The sequence below is a fragment of the Glycine max genome, chromosome 3, assembly GCF_000004515.6.
Source record: "Glycine max cultivar Williams 82 chromosome 3, Glycine_max_v4.0, whole genome shotgun sequence".
Taxonomy (NCBI): domain Eukaryota; kingdom Viridiplantae; phylum Streptophyta; class Magnoliopsida; order Fabales; family Fabaceae; genus Glycine; species Glycine max.
The window spans coordinates 44,263,494-44,286,096 of NC_016090.4; the positions used below are offsets into that span (position 1 = coordinate 44,263,494).

A 22,603-nucleotide genomic window follows, 5' to 3' on the forward strand; every position below is an offset into this window, starting at 1 on the left:
GATCTGTTGTCGACATACACGACTGTCGAAGTTCCAGCTAATAGTGTACAGTGATGATGCAGGTAGCTTAGTTTCCAAATTTGTGGAGACTATGATGCTGAGGGTGTACCATTGCCAAAAATTGTCTTCGGTGAAAACAGACAATGACCAGCAACTGGGGAGGAGAAGATAAACGGTGTTAAAGTGTGGAGGATGCATTCATATATCATGGAATGAGATCGATATAAAGATATTTACTTTTTGTGCACCATGAATAAGCAAAAATATAAAGTTTACATACTGTTCTAATTGCTTTTGAGAGTTATTTTTAAACTTTATTAAAAATATAAAAAAAATTTAATAGAAAAGATCTCAAAATTACTTATAACTAATTAAAACAATCTAATTTTACTGATTTGAGTAGTATGTATAAATAGTAAACTTTTTTATACCGTCTTAAAAATATAATTTTTTCATTTAATATATCATTTTGTTTTGTTTTTAAAATTTATATAAGAAGAAAAATTAACTATTTTATATAAATATTTGAAAATAAAAAATAAAATGAAATTGATGCTAACATATTTTCACCTATAACCATAAAACACAGACGTTAACATATTTTCGCCCATAACTATAAAATATTTTGTCAATGTATTTATGCTAGTTATATATTTGTTTAATTAATCAATTTTTTATAAAGAGATTTATTCATTTGGAGGTTTTAAAAAATATTTTTTAAAGTTTAATTTACATGTCAGTCAATGTATTTTTTTAATACAAATAACTAATTAAAAAATATCTCAAATATTACCTTTAAAATATTCATTATAAAAACTAACAAATATACTAAAATGTTTGTGAATCGAAAACCCGACATTCAAATGTTCAGTTTCAGTCTGACACCCCCTCCCACCTAAATTATCCCCGCAAATTATTATATTAAGTTTTGTTATATTACTTAATTAATAATTAAAAGCCACTGATGATAAAAAAAATATTTTTTATTGTCTTAAATATGTTTTTCTTTTTATAAGTTAGGGTTTTTACATTTTTTTGTCTTAAGTTTATTTTTCTAATTTTAATTCTTATAAGTTAACAGTTTTCAATTTTGATAGGATATTTTTCTTATTTTTATTTATTGTAAGTTTGAATTTTTTTAAATTTGATATCCGTAAGATTCTAATTTTTTATTTATGGTCCTCATAAATTCACATTTATAGAAATCAAAATTGGAAAAATATAAATTTACAATAACTATAACTAAAATGAACAAAATATTTTAAAGAGATCACAATTAAAAAGACATAAATTTAGCAAGACTAAAATTAGAAAAATAAATTTGTACGAACAAAATAAAAAATACTAACTTTTTTTTATCAGCATAAAAAATACTAACTTAAAAGAACAAAAACATATATTTATGTGTTTTTTTTATCTAAGATACACTCGAGTCTGGTAGAATAATTCTCATAAGAGGAAAGTAGGAGATAGAATAAAGGAAAGTTACTGATTATTTTTTAAGTGAGATTCTGAAAATTTGATAAAGTAAAATGTTGTGTTAGAGGTGTAAAACTGCAAATAATCATGGGATCCCTTATATTTGAAAAAAAACGAGAAAAAGAAAAAAACGAAGGAGGATTAGATCAGGTGATTTTTATTATCAAAATTGATTTAACCCAAATTATGAACACTCCTACAACTCATTGCTCAAATATAACACGAAAATTATTGCTCAAATATTATTAAAGTGGGTAATATAGGAACTATAAAGTTATAACTTATCTCACTTTGTCCTTTTTCCAAAAAGTGAATGGAATCTCCATCCATTTTATTATAAACTAGTATTTTAGCATGTACGTTATACATAATAAATATTTGTTTTATACAATTAAACTTGTAATTTATAATAAAAAATCATTTTTCAGTATATAAATTAGATTGTACTTAAAATATTTTAACAATTAAGTTATATTTTAGATTTATGATAAATAACTTATGTAGTGCTACATTTTTATTTTTATTTGTTTATATTTTAAAAAAATAATCAAATTCAAGTTAGAACTAAAAAATTTAAAATGGATAAGTTGAAAGAAATAAAAAGTTAAGTTAAACTGTTCGGATGATAATCAGTTACATATTATTAAACCATTCAATTGATTTTAAAATTTAAGAACATGAAAAATTATACTAAATGCAGGAAAGTAAAGTTAACTACTTCATCAGAAAAAAGTATTAAAGTGAGAACAGATGTGAGGGAGAGAAGAGGAAGTAAAAGTCTGAGGAAGTAAATAGGCTTAGAAGTTTGTATATACATGAAAAGGGATAGAAGTCACAGGAAGTAAATAGACTTAAAAGTTTGTATATGCATGAAAAGGGGATACTCAAACATTAAAATAATATTTTTAATTCATTTCATTCCCCTCCATTATGTTTTTGATCATTTTATTTCATTATCTACCATCAATCTAAATATACTATTTTATTCTCTCTTTTTTTCACATGTATCTCTTTTTGAAAGTAACTTTATTGAAGATATGGAAAAACATTAAATTCAAACACATTTCTTAAAGAAAATTCGAACGGTGATTTTTCAGAGATTTTATCTTATCTTATAATTATCAGCTAAAGCATCATATTCTCTTTACATTACAATGATATGCTCTTTACTTACCCAAGCTCCCGTTTAAAGAATGCAAATGGAACCTAATATTCAATTCACAATAAAATTTCAGTTGGGCGTGTAGAATGGAATTATGAACATAAAATAAGTAAAGAAACAAGCCGAACAAAATGATAAAGAGAAAGAAAAAGAACATAAACTCAGAGAATCAGGAATGTAGAAACATGAGAGATTGGGGAAGGTATATAACTAGATTTTCATTATAACATGAAGTATATTTATATTTTAAACTGAAATGCAATAATAAAATGATTTAGTAGTTTAGTTGATTAGAGTGTTATTCTTATCAAAACTTGCGGATTTAAATTACGCTGGGATCATTTGATATAGATTGATAGATTATACAAAGGGTTAAATATTTTCAACTTTCTTAATATATTTTTTTACTTAATCAAAAGGGAAATATATGTAGAAATTGTAATGATAGCTTAAAGCTTTAATTATGGTATGATTAACTAAAGATAGATATATTAAAAAAAACTAAAGCTAGATATGGTCTAGAGATGAATAAATGGTTTTATATTTAAATTACCTCCACCTTATAATAAGATGTAAATATCAATATGTCATTGTTTTAAATAAATATAAGATTTGAAGTAAGTCTTGTAAACAAAAAAAATATTTAAGAAAAGAGATTTCATTAAAAGTAATTAGTCAAATTTCTTAACCAAGATTAATTATACAGAAAATTGATATATACTATTGAACTTATATGTTAAAGAATGTGGGCAATTTAACTTCAAATCACAGGCAAGAGGCTTTATTAATATTATGTCATGAATTAACTACCCGAGAAGCTTAGCTTTGGGAAGAATATGTTCTTGATAATGAGCTTGAGAAATCTTTGCACTTGTCCTTGATATCAACAAAAAAGATTTCAAGAGAGAATCAAATATGGAACTCAACACTTTAAGGAAAAATCGCCAACTAAGATTACATTTTTCACGGATACTATTGGGGATTTTTATAATGTTTAGTCAAAATATAACAATAAAATCACAATAGGAAGAAAAGATAAGAATTTAACAGTTTCAGGCTTGTAACATCTATCATCTTCACCTTATTACTCTTTGCTTTGGTTCAGATTATGGACTTATATCAATATATCCATCAAAACACCACCAAATTAGTTTCACAAATGAAACATGATGAGACAAAAATTAATCTTCTTTATGCTTCGGACATGATGCAATCAATAGCTTGTTTGCAGATACCCGTCATCGTGGCCTCCGGTCCATAAACCTGGAACCACAAAATTACTACAATCACACAACAAAATACAGAAAAGAATTTTGTATTTCAATACTTTTATACCAAATGGTAAAAAAACTCTTTACCCAAGACTCCAACGCATACACACAGCACAGCACCTATTTAGCTTTAAAATCCTCAGGCTTACTGCCAAAGCCTTAAGGTAAAGAACTAAAAGTTACAAGATTTCTCAATTTACACCATTTACTAGAATAGTTTGACTACAAACCAAAAAGCATTAATTTAGTAACTACTCGTTGGCCCCGGATTCTGGTAACTAAAAGTTGCTGGTCAGTGGTCAGCAGGTGAGCATATTCATGGCAGATTTAAAAGCATGACCCCTAGAAAGATTGTCATCCTTATTTCTTACCTGAATTGGTACTCCCAACTCCTCCCCCAATGCACGCATCTTTGCCAAACCAGTCTGGTAGTTTGGACCACCTCTTCTGACATATATGTGCATTTGCGCTGCTTTAAGCTTTGATTCCTGTAGAGTGATGAGGAAACCAACTCATAAACTTTCAAATTAACAAGTTGAAGCAGATTCAGAATACAACTAACGATAACACACCTTCTCTTTCAGGGCTCGAATAATCCCGTTGAATGTGGCAGCAACATCAGTGAAGTTTGCTATGCCACCTCCAATAAGAAGGGCTCTCTTACGGCCATCGGGGTCTTCAGTAGCACACTGCAACATAGTCATGAGCACAATCTTCACAAATATAGTGATAAAACCACTAGCTATGAAAAAGCGAAATTGAAGTCACAAGAAGAGGAAAAGAAATCACTTGGATATGATCTTTACATCAATTACAACTCTTGCATACTGCAACACCTCCTCCTCATTCGGAGCTCCACTATACTCAGCATAGTTTCCAAGCTCTGATGCATAGCCTAAATCTCCAACCTAGTAAACAAAAGGTATATTAACTCACCGAAAGACCTACTAAAAGAAAACTTCCTAAAAATATCTGTTTGAGGTGTCCCTTTATTCATATTTTTAGCCAGAATTAAATATATCCACAAAACATGAAAACTTACCGTATCAGCATAAATTACACTTGCACCACCTCCTGCTACCATTGTCCATATGCGTCCTTTCGGATTCAATATAGTAAATTTCAATGATGCACTTGTCTGCAATACAAAAAGAGTATATTTTAGGAATCTGTACACAGAAAAATCCCATTTGTTACTATTAAAATAAGGAAGTATGAATTTTACAAAACTAAGGTACTGCAACAAGAAGATCACTGCAAGGTGTAAGTTATCTAGGCTACATATAGCTTATTCTAGAGCTCAATGCTTAACTATATGCAGAATTAATGTAAGCAAAGCCCACGTAAAATAAACTGGCAAAAAAAAGTGTGAAAAAAGTTTGTTTTCAGCAAATTATAAAAGCATAAAGAAAAGCTTTCCTTAATTTTATAACAATAGCACAGAAATTATACAGATAAAAGTAAAAAAAAAAATACCTTATCATCCAAGGAATGAATGAAGCTTTCTGTAGGGCTCAGAATTCTTCCAAAAGGCAATGGAAATTCTATATTACCCCACCTGAAAGCATAAAGATATATAGATTGGATAACAACTAGTTATATGCATTGGATGGTAAATTTTCATGACTTGAATACTAAAATATTGAATTTTGAACAAAATATGAAAGGCTTATACTTGTTGAAGTTCTTGAATGCGGCAGTGTCATCCAATTCCCCTCTCATATCCAGTGGATATGGCTTTTCATTCACCAGTGTAAATGGATTCATCTCTAAAAAACTGAAGTCCAGATCTATGCACAAAATGGGAGTGGAAAAAAGGTTAGACTTTAAAACTGTGCATATAAGAATAGCCACGGTACTTGGCATTGCTAATCGTATTTAGTATTTTCCCATAGTTTGTATCAGTGAAAGGGGCACACAATATTCATAACCCTCCTTTAAGTAGCCCTGAACAATTTGGCAAGTTAAGATAAATGACTTAAAATAACATATGAAAGTTCGAAAGCGTTTTCTAATTCCTACATTCCAGAGTTCATATTATCCTTCAGGTTCCAAACAATGAGACAATACACCAGTTTCCAAGCTTGTTAATTGCGTACCTTTGAAGACAGCAAACACACCCATTATGAAATCGCCAATTGTCCCCCTAATCTGCAAATTAGAGGTAGAATAAGCATTTGCTAGATGCACAAGCGAGGAAAAAAGAAGCCAATAGAAGTAAATAGTATTGAATGTAGAAATGCATTATCCTAAAAAAGCAGAATTTCAAACTACTGAATAAAGACAGGAGAATGGTTAGCTCCAAACGGCATTAAACCAATCCAGATCATGCAGTCACATATAGTATAGTTCACAAAATGCAAAGTCAAAATTATTCACATTTGATTAGATTCTGGAGACTATATCAACTCTTTGAATGCTGAACATGATACAAATTCCTGTGCAAACTCACAAGAAACTGAGAGACATAAGGGAAGTGCCAAAATTCTGACCTCCAAAGGAAGTATAGCAATCAATGGCGCACATGCCTCCGGAGTCAATGGTTTTTCCGTCGGAAGGAATATAGTTTTGACCTGATAATTAACAGTAACAAGCAGAAACGAAGCATAAATACGGCAGCAAACAAGGCAGAGCAAATAAAACAGTAAGAGTAACATGATTCAATAACACCTTATCCCAATTCTCTTCAATTTCAATGCCGCCACATTCGGAGAAGCTGATAGTGGAGCCAAGCCTTTCAGAAACAATAGACAGATAAAACTCTTGGTCGTGAGGAACAAACGGTTCGACAATAAAAGTGGTTATAGGCGCCTTGCAACCTCCCATCTCAACCTACAAAAAGTTCAATCCAATACACATACAGTTCAGACGAAATATCGAAAAGTTTTGGTTTTGGTTTTCGGCGATCACACCTCAACGCCGAGGCGTGCTTTGACGAACTCGGCGACTTGAGCTATGTCTAAATTGAGAGCAACTAAGCCACTCTTGCCGCGCTTCCCGAACAGCATGTCTGGCTTGACGACCAATCTGGTTGACGAAAGCCATGGATGCTGGTCTGTCAGCTCAGTGAAATCCGTAGATTCTGTCACCTGCGAAGAATCCAAGTTCAGAACAGAACAGAACAGAACAGACATGTTAAAAAGTTGGTGAATTGAAACCTGAGCTGAGAGGATTTGGAGGTCGATAGAGGCGAGACGTTTGAGATGCTCCTTGAGAAGCCTCTTGGAGTGGTACTCTCTGATCTTCTTCCTCGCCATTTACGAGTGAGTAGGTGCTCTGTCTTACTATTATCACACTCTGTTCTGGGAACGAAGGAAGGGGTGGGTCAACCTATATTATAACACTTTCAACTTTTAATTTTAAATCATTTCTTTTCCTCTATTTTTTTTCCAATTATTTTAGAAAACAACTGCTTGTATTTTATATTTTATAGGAAGCCAATTTTGTTTTACCATGCACCATTTTGAACAGTATTGTTTCTAATATAAAATTTTCTAGTCTATAAGATAAATTATTTGCAGTTGACATAATTTTGTTATCAATAGTCAAATTATTTATCATAAATTACAATTTTGATTCTTTAATTTTTGGTTCATGACTTGGAGTGTTTCTCTATTTTATTTCTTAAATTTTAGAAAAATCACAATTTTACATAAGTTTATTTTGTTATATTTTAATTAATTAAATTATTTCTTAATGATGCTTAACTAAATTTATTATATTTAAAATTTAATTAAAATAAAATAAAACGTGTGTAAAATTGAGAATAAAAAAATTAAGAATTTAAAAAAATGTGAACTAAAATAGAGGGAAAAAATAAAAAGACCAAACTCAGCATAAAAGATAAAGGAATGATCAAGATTGTAATTTAACTAATTATTTATATAGATATTCTTTTTAATGTATTTATATAAATATTCATGATATGAATTTACATTACTAATTAAATTTAAATAATCTCAAGCCAATTAATTATCAGACTAAGTTTTTTTTTTTTTTTCTATATCACATGTCCCCAGCTAAAATAATCTCATGAGAATTCATCTACACATTTGGTGGTTATGGGTCTAAATAATATATTCTTTAAAAATATTAACGCAGTATGTTAGCTTTTATTAGTCATGTCTTTATTCTGTCTAATATTTAAATTTAAATTAGATATGTTATATTACATTTGTCATGAATAATAAAAAGTTGAATTAATGTCAACCAAAGTATGAAATACGCAATAAATGGATATAAGAAAAGGAAAACTTGCCAGTTTGGTGTAAGATAAGGATGAGGATGGGCATGTCGTCAAGCTTGTCATGCTCATTTTATTTTGTCATTTGTATTATGCACTCAGTACTCGTGGGTGGCCATTCAAGAATGATTAATTATCGTTTTGCGGGTAGGTGGGCGGCGCACAATGATTTTCTTGAGGAAAATTAAGTCATTTAAAAATGTTATTAATGTAATTTAGTTTAATTTTAATAATATTTTTTTATTATTGGTTAAAAATTATTATAAACTACAAAATTATTAACAAAACTAATTAAATAAAATCTAAAATACATATTTAATCTTTTATATTTCAATTTTTATTGAATTTGATTTTTTAAATTTTAAAAAATATTAGTTTAGTACCTAATTTTTATTATCTCTGTATCTTTCTTTATCATTTATCATTATTTATCTTTTATAACTTTGATTTATTTCATGTATTTAGAAATTGATTACTTTATATTAAAAAAAATTAAAATATATCTTTCATTTCTATAAATATAAAAAAATTTGAAGTTCATTCTTATAAAATTTTTGATATATTTTTTATTTTCGTAAAATTGAAATATATTATTTTTTTGTCTGAAAATTCAAGCCTACTTGACATTGTTTAAAACTTAAATCATAGGCTAAAATATATTTTTTGTCTCTATACATATTAAAATATTTGAAATTCGTTAATGCAAAATTTTGAGTCTTTTGTAATTAAAAAATTAAAATTTATTGTTTTTTTTACTCGATACATATTAAAATATATTCATTGATGATTGTGAAAGTGAGTGATCTACAGGGATTAAAAACTATCACAAAATATAGGAATAAAAATTCATAAATTCCTTTTTTTTAACCTCCTTATTCTGTAACTTTCTTCATCTTCTTCAAATTTAAATAAATATTTTTTTCTTTTTTTTTAAATATTTTGCTCAAATGGAATGATCAACGCCATCTTACTGACCTCATCATCATCGTCTTCTTATTTAATTTTCCCTTCTTTCCAAAAACCTAGCACTTTCGCTCATAAACTCAACATTACTAATATCAATTCTAATGTTCTATTGAAATCAAGCATCATCGACAAACTCAACAACATGACTTTCAAATTCACCTCTCTCTCAGATTAACCTTAACCTGATGGACGAAGAAGATGAACAAAGGTAGGGAAGATGAAATTACAAATTTGTGGTTTTTTCTACATTTTGTAGTGACTTTTAACTCTCAAAAATTACCCACTCTCGTATCTATCAATGAAACTAATGAAAAAGGATGATAGGTAGATTCAGACTTATCCAAACCTATGTCCTGGGCAACGAGTAACAAATTTCAATTTTTGGAGGATGAAAAAAAAAACTCAAAATTTTGCAGAAACGGATTTCAAAATTTTTGATATTTATAAGAATGAAAAATATGTTTTCGCTTATAATTTAAGTTTTAAAAAATGTTGTATAGGCTCGAATTTTTCAAGCCTGCTTTAGGCCAAAAAACGTACACATCTTAATAATTTCATGAGAATGAAAAAATATTAAAAATTTTACCGGATAAATTTTAAATTTTTCAATATTATAAGAATGAAAAATATATTTTAGCCCAAAAGAATTACAACAAGATCAAATCTTGGAAGCAAACAAGTGCTTTGTCCTCTAGACTGGGCTGTTGTGGTGGTAATATTGAACATGAATGGCAGCTGTTCTTGGATTATGATCATGCAAGGAATATCTGGACTACAGCAAATTTATGGCACATGATTGATAACAGCGCTGGACCAATGCAGACAATTTACGTGATTTTATGTTCAAGCTTATGCAGGATTCCCAACCAAGCTTACGTTCTCGAATTGGTGTTGTTCTGTGGTGCATCTGGAAGTCTCGAATCACCAAATTACGGGATGATACAGCCATTCCACCAACAATTGCTTTCTCCTCTGCGTGGCAGCAATTAACATAATGGAGGAATGTTCAGTCATGGCAAATCCAAACCTTCAAACAACTTCTACCACCAAGCTGAACACTACCTCATAATGACTCCTTAAAGTGCAACACAGACGCAACAATCTTTTATGATGTGAAATGCTTTGGTTTCGGATTGTGTTTTGAGAGATAACCATGGAAACTTCATCAAGATTCAAGGCTAAGACCTCCCCAAAAGGGGCCGAAGCTTGGGCCTTCTTCTTAACTCTCTGGGTAAAAAGCCTTGATTTTGCAACCGTGATTTTTGAATCCGATTGTAAGGCTGTGACAGAGTGCTTTAATAGTTGCTCTAAAGGTTTTTTATTTTTTATTTTCATGTTACAATGAATAAATCTAGACAAGTCTTCTCTTCAATTCCAAACAAAGCGACAAACTAATCATGTAACTCATAAGTTAACAAAGACTTCAAGATTATATGTTAACTGAGTGTAATTACATCCCACCGTATTTTTCGTGAATGAAATTATATAACATTTATCCCTCTAAAAAATTAGTCTTTTCTACTTCTCTGCTCCAAATTATTTTATTTAACAGATCTGAAGCTAGCAGAAAACAGTGTGTAAATAGCAGGACCTATGTTTATTTCAAAAGGACGATTCTACGGTGGACCACCATTGAGACAAATGGTCCACTGGTGCACCAGTAATTTTACAATGCACAGTAGCTTAAAGTATAAAATATATTTTAATGTTAATACATAAAATGTCTATTACACCCTGAATTAATATTTTTTTTTAATAAAAAAAACATGATCATCATGTTAGATCATATTCTGCAGATTCATGTTCATCCTTGTTCATGTAAAAATTTGAAAAATTCTCAGTTTGATTCATTAGATTTTGAGTAAGTTGTTGTTTGGATGTTAAATAAGTACCTGATTTAAGTTGTTTTAAATCTAGATCCTTGATTTAAAGCAGAAACAACTTTAAAGAGCCTGAACATACCACATATAGATTCAAAGATTATAAACTTCTCACCAACCATCCTAACGTTGAATGAAACAACTATAATAAGATGTAGCAAAAGGCTAAGAAAATCCACAATTTTTGTTTTGCTTGTCTCTTTACTAATGTTTCCCAACTACATCAAACTATTAATTTTAATCATAACAATCAAGCTCATAAGAACAGCAACCTCCACGCAACAAAACAACAAATAGATCCCTCATCAACCTCCAAGCTTTTCTTGCATGAACCATTACTATCACCATATGACTACCATCACCAACCACAAGCCTTTGCCAAACCAGGAGAATACCAACTTGCAACAACAAAAAATAAAACAAATAATCTGTGTAATGAAAAGGAGAAAAAGGAAAAATCAAAGAACAAAAACAGAAGTTTTCTCTGTCGTGGATCACTGTGCGCGGTTGACGGAGGCGATTTTCGGTGGCGCCTTTCAAATTTTTTTCGTTGATGCACAATAGATACGGAAGCAAACAAAACGTAGGTTGCAGAGCTGGGATGTTTCAATTATTTTCTCTTCATCTTTGTTGTACCATGGATCTGGAAACAGAAAGACCTAGGCCGCATATCTAGAAGCAAACATGGGGCGACTTTGAAGATAGAAGGATGCGACCATGGACTCCATTATCGGTGGTGAAGAGCGGGAGCAAGCGGATAAGAAAGAGAGCATCGTGAACGTGGTTCAGTCTTGGCTCGTGTGATCTATAATGGCTTAGCCTTGACGGCGGCGGTGTGTTTTGCCGTCCTCCTCCACTTTTCTATCTTCGTGACGGTGGCGACGATTCGGTTTAATTAGTTTTTTTTTTAAAGTAGGGTTAAAATGGCCTTCTCATATATAATTTTATTTTGATATATTTTTTTAACCCAACTACTTCATTTTAATATATTTTTTAACCCAATTACTATCTTATAATATGAACCGTCCAATTATTTAATTATATATCTAACGGTGATGAATGTTAGTAAAATTGGTATTTATGTATTTTAAAAGTCTATTTGACTATTTCAAAATTTCAACCATTTGCAGCTAACTCTCTAAGGAAAATTACTTTCTGCACCTCTGGAATTGCTTTCTGTACGTCCTATATTACTTTCGGAATGATCATTTCAAAAGTAACGTGGGTAGTGCAGGAAGTTTCTGATGTGCAGAAGAAATCACGAAAGCACCCCTCTCGAGGATGTATAAATAGAAATGGGCCTACAATTACAGTCCAGCCAAAAGTTGGACCACGAGCCCAAACGACGGCCACAACCGGAAAAAAAAAAAGAAAGGAAAGAAGGGTGAAATTCGTAGAGTTCTAGTCCTTGCAGAGAAGGTGCTCTCTGCTTCGTCTGGGTGTATCAGAAGAGAGGGTCCTTACCCGAGTTTAGCTCAATCGTGCGGTGCGGATCAGCCTCTACTTCTACGATCCAAATCGTCGACTCGGTGAGTCATCCTCTCTCGATTTGAATTTCCAACTTCTTCTATGTCCCCTCCCCTATTTTTCTCGATCTGTCACATCACAAATCCACTTAAATCCAAATCACCTATTAGGCCTCCTACTGTTCTTCTCAGAACCCTAACACTTCCGTCTCTGTATCCTTCTCCTATAATCTTTCTTCATCTAAGTTTAGCAATGTTCAATTCTCATTCATCTTACTACTTGTGCTATTTTCAATGCGTCCGAGGCTAGTTGACCGTGCCAAAGTGAACCAAAGTGCTTCCCTTTTTTACAATTATTGATGATTTGAACTGTGTTGTGTTTGGTTTCTTTTTATGTATGTATTGAACACTGCGTGCATCGAATTGCTTTCTTCTGGCGGACTTGGTGATGGAACAGGTTTTAAGTTTTATTTGAATTAGAGAGAAGAAGTGATTTGGATTGTTTTCTAATAATCTATGGGGACTGAAAATCCTGGTCGTCCAACCTTCCCTCCTTCAAGACCTGCTTCATCGCCTTTTGCCGCTGCACAGACAGTGTCACCTTTTTCGTCAACCGGTCCCGTGGCTGGATCAGAGCCTCCTTCTTTTCGCCCTAGTCCTTCTGCTCCTCCACCGCAAGGCGCCATGCGGTTTTCGTCGGCTGGACCTGCTGCAGTTAGACCCGGAGCACCCAGTTTTAGACCTGCACCACCAGGGAGGTTCAATGATCCATCAGTACCTCCTCCAGTGGGACCTTCCAATGCCCCACCGGCTGCTGGACCTTTCCAGCAGTTTCCGCCACCGCCTTTTCCCCCAACAATGCAGCCACGTGGTCCTCCGCAGCCAATGTTACCGCCATCAATTCAATCTCCACCTAGTCAAGCACTGCCTTTTCCCACGTCTCTTCCGGCTCAACCACAGATGCCTTCTGTTCCAATGGGCTCTCCCCCGCCGCCGCCACAAAGTGCTGCTCCTGCACATTTAGGTTCAAATTTTCCTCCTCCGCCACCTACAATTCAGCCATCTTTTCCTGGGTACCCGAGTAAGCATGCCAGTCCTGAAATGCAAGCTCCACCTATGCACTCCTCGTTCCCTGCTAATCAAGGAAATTTTGGGCCTGTCCCGCCTGCGGCTTCTTCTCCTTTTTTGTCTCACCCAGGAGGTTATGTTCCATCACCCCCAATGGCTCCCCCACTAGGTATCCAGCCAATGCAGCAGCCAGGATCTGTGCCCCCAATGGGTGCCATTCAGGGCTTGGCAGAAGACTTCAACGCACTCACATTGCAAACTCGTCCTGGAACAATGGATCCATTATTTGATGCCAAGGAACTTCCAAGGCCATTGGAAGGTGATGTTGAACCAAAGAATTTGGTTGACATGTATCCCATGAACTGCAGTCCCCGGTATCTACGACTCACAACCAGTGCAGTTCCTAGCTCCCAGTCCTTGGCTTCAAGGTGGCATCTTCCTCTTGGAGCAGTTGTATGTCCGCTTGCTGAACCTCCTGATGGGGTTAGTGCTTCTTTACCCTGTTTGATGAGCAGAAACATACTGGGTCATGTTATTTTCAATTATTTGCTGTTCTTTGTTTTCAGGAAGAGGTGCCTATAGTTAATTTTGCTCCAGCTAGTGTTGTCCGCTGCAGAAGATGTCGCACATATGTGAATCCTTATATGACATTTACGGAAGCTGGAAGAAAGTTCCGTTGCAACATCTGTACCTTGCTTAACGATGGTACTTTTTACTTTCATAACCTCATCTTTTGCTTTTGAAGATAAAGAAAGTCAAAAGAAGAAAATAGTTGGAATTTAGTCTCAACTCAACACTTCAGGCCAGCACCTTTTAATCACGAGAAACTGTTTTCTTGGTTGCTCTGAAAATTCATTTATTTCTGTTTGTGTCATTTGCATTATAATGATTATATTGGATGTGCCCAAAGGGGCATTTCATAATCACATACTTCACTTTTTTACCTTTGCAAGGTGGATTAAGTTTCAGTTTCATGAGGGACTAAACTTGTTCTATGATTTTTTTACTCTCTATATTCATGTCAGTTTTTGTACTGTGTTTATTACTATCGTGATAAATGGACCATAACTATTCTATGATGTTAAACTATTCAGTTAACCTGCTTGCATGATTAAGAATTTCTGCTAGGAAAATTACTTGTTTATGTGAAATATATTATGTTATGCATATTGTAATTGGTTGAACATTATCTTCGTAATGATGTTAATATAGAGTGTTATGTACAGTTCCTAGTGAATATTATGCTCAATTAGATGCAACTGGAAAAAGAGTTGATATAAATCAACGACCTGAGCTTACAAAGGGGACCGTAGAATTTGTTGCCCCTGCTGAGTACATGGTGCGGCCTCCTATGCCACCAGTGTATTTCTTCCTCATTGATGTTTCCATATCTGCTGTTAGAAGTGGCATGATTGAGGTGAGTTCTTTACTTTTAGCACAATGTGTAACCTTGTACAGCATTTTAATAGATTTTACAGTTTTTTTTTTGAAAAAATAATAAATTGTACTGTTGGTTAGCATGTGGCCCTATTTTTGTGAGTTAAAAGATTCAGGATTAGTACCAGTTACAAACAAATTTTTATTTCAGCTACCATAAAAAAAGAGCTATCATATTTTGTCTTACATTAGATTATTTAGATAAGAAAATGGTCTGCTCACCAGAAAACATATTAATATGGTTTTCATTTTCACTAAAATTTATAGTTTTATACATCATATTTTTTAGATTATTTTAATCGTTCAATTTTATTTCCTTTGAGTAATTTATTTACTGCTGAAACTCACAATAATTGGTTGAGTTTATTTCTTATGTGTATTTGAGGGTTGCATATTAAGTTATTAACCTTCATTTATTATGCTTCATGAGCATGTATCGGTAATTTGTGCATGATTACTTTCATATAGAATGAATTCTGAAGAATTACTTTTAGAAGATTGAATTTTATTTTGGGAATATTTACTCAAAATGAGTTTTGTAGAAATGGGTTTCTTTTGGATATTGCAAGAACAAAATTGTCCTACATAAAGGGCAAGTATTAAAAATGAAATTTGCCTAGAAGTAACATTTAGTCATTTACTTCTTCAGAAACATTTATGGGCAACTTTGGGTTGTTGGATGCTTTTTTGCATTTGAGGTTAATAAATTAACAATTCGTCCCAAGTCCCAACTATTTCTGAGGTGTTTAGTGCACTTTATTTTTCGCGCTGATGATGTTACTGTCGTAAATGCAGGTTGTAGCCAATACAATAAAGTCATGCTTAGATGAGCTGCCCGGCTTTCCACGTACGCAAATAGGGTTTGCAACTTTTGACAGCACAATACATTTTTATAACATGAAGGTTTGCTGTGTTATTAGTATTACCACAATTAATATATCTGGCTTTCCTCAATTTATACTAATTATCCTGTGTGTTATGCTTTTGCAGTCTTCCTTGACTCAACCACAGATGTTGGTAGTGTCAGATCTCGATGATATATTTATTCCACTGCCAGATGATCTTCTCGTTAACTTGTCTGAATCAAGAAATGTGGTAGAAACCTTCCTAGATAGTTTGCCAACCATGTTCCAGGACAATGTAAACTTGGAATCAGCTTTTGGTCCTGCTCTTAAGGCTGCATTTATGGTTATGGTATGTCAGTCTCTTTTAATCCTTCAATGGTGATTTTTCTTATCAAAATATCTGTTGCTAGTTTTTTTTTTTTTCCTTCTTTTTCAATAGGCAGTGAACTTAATACATTGGATGAATCTGGTATTAATTGATACAAAGTTACTGTTATATTACATATTTTAAGATTTAATTGCTTGCTCAATTCCTAGCTCCAAAAATGGCCTTGGGACATTGCTGGGCACACTAAACTATCAAAAGGTCACTTAATAAATCAGATGAACCATAGAGAAGCAAGTTACATTCTATGCAGAATGGTGGGCCCTCTAGTTGGTTAAATTTAAGAGAACTACATCCACTGAGAATTTATTGAGTTTTCTGTACATTTTTCCTTTGCATTGATTTAGCAATGTCATTTTTCTTATACGTTACTTTGTTGTCGTCTTTTCATGCATCACTTTGCAGAGTCAACTTGGAGGGAAATTGTTAATATTTCAAAACACACTTCCATCTCTTGGTGTTGGCCGCTTGAAGTTACGTGGAGATGATTCTCGTGTTTACGGGACAGACAAAGAATATGGATTGAGACTGCCTGATGATCCATTCTATAAACAAATGGCTGCTGAGTTTTCCAAGTACCAAATCTCAACAAATGTGTATGCATTCAGTGATAAGTACACTGACATAGCCTCCTTAGGTAAGTTTTTTCAGTCTCTTCAAAATTATGCGACACTCTTATTCTCTAAAAAAAGCCACAATTTGGATAGGAAGGCTTGTAATTGATAAATCTAATGGATGGTTCTTTATCGTTACAAAATGTTACTTGAGAGACTTGAGATGTGAAAATTGGCACAAAATCACTGACTATTCTCTCTGCTGATGTATATTGTATGTAAAAAGAGGGTTCTAAACAGAGGACAATCAGAGGGTCAGAAAAGAGAGAAAGGCTACTGCCTATGACAACTAATATATAAAAAAGATACAACAAAAATCAGCTTTATAAAGCTGTACAACAGATGATAAACAACTTTTTTAACAATGTTTTATGATGTCTTAATCCCATGATTTTATAGCCGTTTATAAAGTATGTTAAAATCTTATTTTGTATCATCTTCATTTTAAAATGCTTTTGGAGTATGGCAATCTTGCCAATTAATATGTCTGAGTACTTTGTATTGTACACAAATGGTTGCACTCTTCCCTTGATACTTGACAGCATGACTTTGGTATACAGTTAAGAGTTCTACAAAGTTAGTTCGTCACTTTATTTTGACCATTGAATAAACTTAATTGAATGACTTCCATGGATGTGTTGCCAAAAATACTGGCCTGCAAATGCTTAATTGAATTAGCAAATTATGCATGATGTTTAGTTATTCTGTAAATAATGCACCCCCCCTAATTCTGTTAGATTTGATTCTCTCCCAGAGTCAGCATATGTGTTCTTCTTAGCACATATCCCGGGTATGCTAATGATCCTATACTTGACAAAGTGAATTATGTATTTATAATTTACTGGCTGTTTAGGAACTCTGGCAAAGTATACTGCTGGTCAAGTGTATTACTACCCAGCTTTCCAATCAGCCATTCATGGGGAGAAATTGAGACATGAATTGAGGAGAGACCTTACCAGAGAAACTGCATGGGAAGCTGTAATGCGCATTAGATGTGCAAAAGGTCTGTGCATCTATTATAGCTTGAAAATTCTTTTCTTCATTGCCTCCTTTTGTTTATCTGCTGTTCCATGCAACTCATATATGGTATTACATGCATAAAATTGCTGATAATTGCCTATATTTTTAGGTGTTCGCTTCACAACTTATCATGGAAACTTCATGCTGAGGTCCACTGATTTGTTAGCACTTCCTGCTGTAGATTGTGATAAAGCCTTTGCCATGCAGTTATCACTTGAAGAGACATTGTTGACAACTCAGACAATGTATTTGCAAGTAGCATTGTTGTATCCTTTCTTTGATAACTTTTGAGATGAGCTATAATATTAATCATAATTTTTAATCTAATGTTTACGATACTAGATATCTTTATTGTAATGTAAGAATAACATGTTTTCTTATCTGAAAAGTATTATCATCATAAAGCGTATAATTGATATTTGCCAAATTATGTTGGCTGTTGACTACCTAATGCTATCCTCCTTTATTCATTCCTGTACTTCAGCCATTTATGTTACTTGTTGGAATTGTTGCCTTCCTGGTATATTTAAAGTTAAGAGATTCATTCACTTTTTATGCATTGAAATATTGTTAAGTTATTCTTTCCCCAAAGGAATGACTATCTCTATTTGAGATGCTGTCCTTAGACATTCAGTTATACTTTTCGAGAGTTTGTTTCCTTGGGAAGTACAAAAAATAAATTTAATCTTATGTGAAATTGTTTCTAAGCTAGTTGCATCCATAACAACAAAATAGATATACTGCATCTTGTGGTGAAAGGCGAATAAGAGTACACACAATGGCAGTTCCAGTAGTTACAGAGTTAGCAGATATCTATCGGCTGGCTGATACGGGTGCAATTGTATCACTGTTAAGTAGGCTAGGTAGGTAAACTGGACTTCTGGTCCAGAGACATCATATGTGATGGATGATAGTTGCTTTTTATCTTAAACAGTTCCTTCATAATTGCAGCAATTGAGAAAACATTGTCCCAAAAACTGGAAGATGCACGGAGTGCTGTTCAACTAAGAGTTGTGAAAGCCCTCAGGGAATATCGAAATCTTTATTCTGTGCAACATCGCTTGGCAAACAGAATGATATATCCTGAGTCTTTAAAGTTCTTAATGTTGTATGGATTAGCCCTTTGTAGATCAACAGCTTTACGTGGAGGGTATGGCGATGTTCCACTGGATGAACGGTGTGCTGCAGGACACATAATGATGACTGTATCAATAAAAAGACTGTTGAAACTTCTCTATCCTAGCTTAATTCGACTTGATGAATATCTTCTGAAGGTATACGTTGCTTACCTTAAAAAGATACCAATAATATGGTCATAGTGAAAGACAAGTGACTTATTAATTCCTCCGGTGTTCCAGGCATCTGTACAGGCTGATGACTTAAAAAGTGTTGAGAGAAGGTTACCTTTGACTGGGGAGAGCTTAGACTCTAGAGGCCTTTATATTTATGATGATGGTTTCCGGTTCATTATATGGTTTGGTCGGGTGATTTCACCTGATATAGCCAAGAATTTACTTGGGGCAGACTTTGCAGCAGAACTATCAAAGGTATTGTATATTCTTGCTATTCAAAAACAGGTTCATAATAGGTATTTTTCAAGGCAGAGGAGAGTTTATTATAGGTTGTCACATTGAGCAGATGCATCTTTTTTTTATTTATTTTTTGTTTTTTCTTTCTAACTTTTATCTCTTGTTCAAATTGATGTTGGTTGCTTTTTGGTTCTTAATGAAATAAAATCGCATTGATCTTGCATGCATGTAGCCAAATGGCGTGGTGTGATCTCTGTAACCAACCTCACTTAATGGGATAAGGTTTTTAATCTTTGATATTTTTATATTAGAATTGAAAAGAAATATTGTACGTTACCCATGTGATTTCATTTAACTATACAGTAGTTATAATTAACTATGAAATTCTATGATGAGCATCATCTTCATGATAGAACACTTGATTCAATGGCCAGCTTTTGTGTGACGTTCATTGATAGTGTGGTATAGTGGTGTAGTGCAGCCTTGGGCTGCTACAAAGTTTGCATGATGGTGCATTTTTGAATGGTGACTGCAGTTGCAATCACAGTGAAAATAACCAGCTATTATGGCGCTACAGGGAAGCATTTTTGAAATCCCATTTTGCCTCAATGCTGTGACATTTTGGGGGTTTGTTGGGGGCAAATTAGAGATTTTCATCCTCCCTTTTCAAAACTAAAAAAAAAAAAACAAAAAGAAACTACTTGGATACAGTTTTCCATGCTTCTCTCTCCTGTGTGACCAAACACCTGTCTACCCAGACTACCCATCTATGGGTTCCGTCTGACAGTATTTTTGGCAACACCCAACCACCATTATTTTCTCTGTTTTAAACTCTGAAGCACTTCCTGAACCACCTCTGTTCTTTTCTCCATGCAATGGCCATGCCATTATCTCAGCTGCTACACGTCGCTATCTGAGTTTGATAACTATGATTTATCCTATACAAATTTTATTCTTAAGGATTGACATTTAGATGCAATGATATTGATAGATATTATTCTTAACTCAATTGAATAACTTCTTGTATGGCAATTCATAGCATCAAATCATTGTAGAGTAGATATGTTTGTGTATTCCTCTTGTATTTATCTAATGGAACAAGGTGCTGTGTGTATGCTTTATTTCTTTAAACAGACTACTCTCAGTGAGCATGATAATGAAATGTCAAGGAGGCTGGTGAAGGTACTTGAGAAGTTGAGATATACAGATCGTGCATATTACCAGTTGTGCCACCTTGTGAGGCAAGGTGAACAACCCAAAGAAGGATTCCTCCTTCTTTCAAACCTTGTTGAGGACCAGATGGGTGGTAACAGTGGGTATGCTGAATGGATGCTGCAGATATCCCGACAAGTGCAGCAATCATAATATATAGGTATGCGTGACTTGTGATCCTCTTTAGGAAATCAAAGTTAAATCTGGTGATTTTTCAAGGATTACCAATGGACACTGATTTTTTTGGTTATGAATATCTAGTATCTTTGGCTTTGACTACTGTAGTGTTGTCCTTGAGATTCTGTTTTAGTGTCCAGAAGGCAGAATTTGTTTTAAATTCCTATTTACGGTGATCTGAACATAATCACTTATCAACTTTGTATATTGATTCCCTTTTGGCAGCTTCCCTGGCTAAATAAGCAAGTCAGGTCTGCTATTTGTCTCACAAGTGACGACCATTTCTTTCTGCATTGGAGATATATTAAATCTGTCCTTTGGGGGTGCTTGGAGAAGCATTCTTGACCTGGCTAATTGATCGTGACTTGTGAGAAGCATGCTTTTGAGAGATTGTTGATTCATCCTGGGATGTATCCGTTAGGTGAACTCTACCACAGAGATTGAATTTAAACGTGTTTTCATGTTTTTGATATAGAGGGAAGAAAGAAACACTTTTTTGGTTACTTTACCTTGTGAGATTAGTTGTCACTTTCTGTTTTATATTTCCTTTTGTCGTCATCTTATGGTTGATTCTTTCATTGTAGAAAAAGAAAGTAGACAGAGAACTGAGAAGAGATGGCATGTCAAATTGGTCTTGCGAAATCTTAAATTTTGTTTGTTGAAAATTATTATTTATTCTGATATTTTAATGTTGAAACTTTGTTTTTTTTCAAATTGAAATTTAATTTATTTTTTGGTCCATAGAAATTATAGGAAAAGATGGTGCCACTCTGAGTGCGAGACTAAAGTCTTGATCAATCCATTGGGTTTAAATTGCTATAGCAATACAATTTCCAAAATTAATTAATTTTTACAAGACAATTAGTAGTCACGTTGGAGCTCCTTTCCTGGTGGTGAGATAAATTATGTTAAATAAATAAATAATTTGGGAGGTTTTGTAAAATGTTAAAAAAATTATTTTGATTAAACAATTAGACGTGAAATCTGTCAAAAAAAATTATTAGCAACATAAAATTCATAATAATTCAATACATTCCCTATTTATACCAAAGCCTAATACATGTGCATTCAAAACAAATTCAATGGCACAATTATATAAAATGAAGCAAAAGGTCAAAATTATATTAGCATAAATTATACTATCTATTTCTTAGATTTCGTGAAAATGTACGAGAATCATTTTTTAATTTGTGTTAAACCATATAGGCGCTGAAAAAATTAAATTACAATTTTAATCCCCTTTAATTTTTAACTTATATTTTTATTTTTATATTTTAATATTTTAATCCTCATATTTTTTTAAAAAAATTAATTTTATTTTCAATTGAAAATTAGATCTAACATATTTATTTAAAGTATAATCAAGAAATAATTGATTAGTTAACTGTAAAAAATATATGAAATAAATGTATATAAAATTAAATTTTTAATTAAAATTACTAATTTTTAAAATATAAAGACTAAAATCCTAAAAAAATAAAAGACCAAAATCACCTATTAAGAATTAAATATGACCAAAATTACAATTAAAAAAAATCCCATACAGTTTCAAGACATAATGGATGCATAAACCTTTTAAACATCTAAATCCCAAAGAAAAATTAAGCGGGAAGCTGTAATGGGTATTAGATGTGCAAAAGGTGGATGAATCCATTGTGGCTTGAAAATTTCCTTCATTGCCTTCTTTGTTTATATGCAACTTGTATATAGTATTGCTATCTCATGCATAAAATTGCCTACGTTTCTAGGTGTTTGATTCACAAATTCTCATGGAAACTTCCAGCTGTAGATCGTGATAAAGCCTTTTCCATGCAGTTATCGCTTGAAATTCTGTTTTTGTGACTTATAT

The 22,603-nt window shown here is 32.9% G+C and overlaps 2 protein-coding genes across 6 annotated transcripts; one reads left to right on the top strand and one right to left on the bottom strand.

The window, feature by feature from the left end:
• Window positions 1-3,570: 3,570 nt before the first annotated feature.
• On the bottom strand, window positions 3,571-7,239 carry LOC100787551 (ATP-citrate synthase alpha chain protein 2). 3 transcript variants are annotated; one of them, XM_003521601.4, is made up of 12 exons: window positions 7,071-7,239; window positions 6,825-7,001; window positions 6,583-6,744; window positions 6,405-6,485; window positions 6,012-6,063; window positions 5,588-5,702; window positions 5,389-5,470; window positions 4,955-5,050; window positions 4,719-4,820; window positions 4,485-4,601; window positions 4,284-4,400; window positions 3,571-3,904 (listed from the first exon to the last, which is right to left on the bottom strand). In XM_003521601.4, exons 1-12 carry the CDS (start codon window positions 7,167-7,169, stop codon window positions 3,833-3,835), a joined length of 1,272 nt encoding a protein of 423 aa, XP_003521649.1. In that variant the 5' UTR covers window positions 7,170-7,239; the 3' UTR covers window positions 3,571-3,832. The 3 variants fall into 3 exon arrangements, with proteins under 3 accessions (XP_003521649.1, XP_006577202.1, XP_014629466.1); XM_006577139.4 differs by having other exon boundaries at window positions 6,825-7,239; XM_014773980.3 differs by lacking the exons at window positions 3,571-3,904; window positions 4,284-4,400 and having other exon boundaries at window positions 4,483-4,601; window positions 4,702-4,820.
• Window positions 7,240-12,378: 5,139 nt separating this feature from the next.
• On the top strand, window positions 12,379-21,419 carry LOC100810009 (protein transport protein Sec24-like At3g07100). 3 transcript variants are annotated; one of them, XM_006577140.4, is made up of 14 exons: window positions 12,379-12,530; window positions 12,925-14,018; window positions 14,102-14,240; window positions 14,762-14,952; window positions 15,768-15,875; window positions 15,963-16,166; window positions 16,608-16,839; window positions 17,670-17,819; window positions 17,946-18,102; window positions 18,572-18,699; window positions 18,788-19,110; window positions 19,195-19,383; window positions 20,500-20,737; window positions 20,980-21,419. In XM_006577140.4, the coding sequence occupies exons 2-13, from the start codon at window positions 12,984-12,986 to the stop codon at window positions 20,728-20,730; spliced, it is 3,087 nt and encodes a 1,028-aa protein (XP_006577203.2). In that variant the 5' UTR covers window positions 12,379-12,530; window positions 12,925-12,983; the 3' UTR covers window positions 20,731-20,737; window positions 20,980-21,419. The 3 variants fall into 3 exon arrangements, 2 of the variants coding, with proteins under 2 accessions (XP_006577203.2, XP_003520784.2); XR_413697.4 differs by having other exon boundaries at window positions 12,399-14,018; window positions 20,980-21,175; window positions 21,339-21,419; XM_003520736.5 differs by having other exon boundaries at window positions 12,399-14,018.
• Window positions 21,420-22,603: the final 1,184 nt, after the last annotated feature.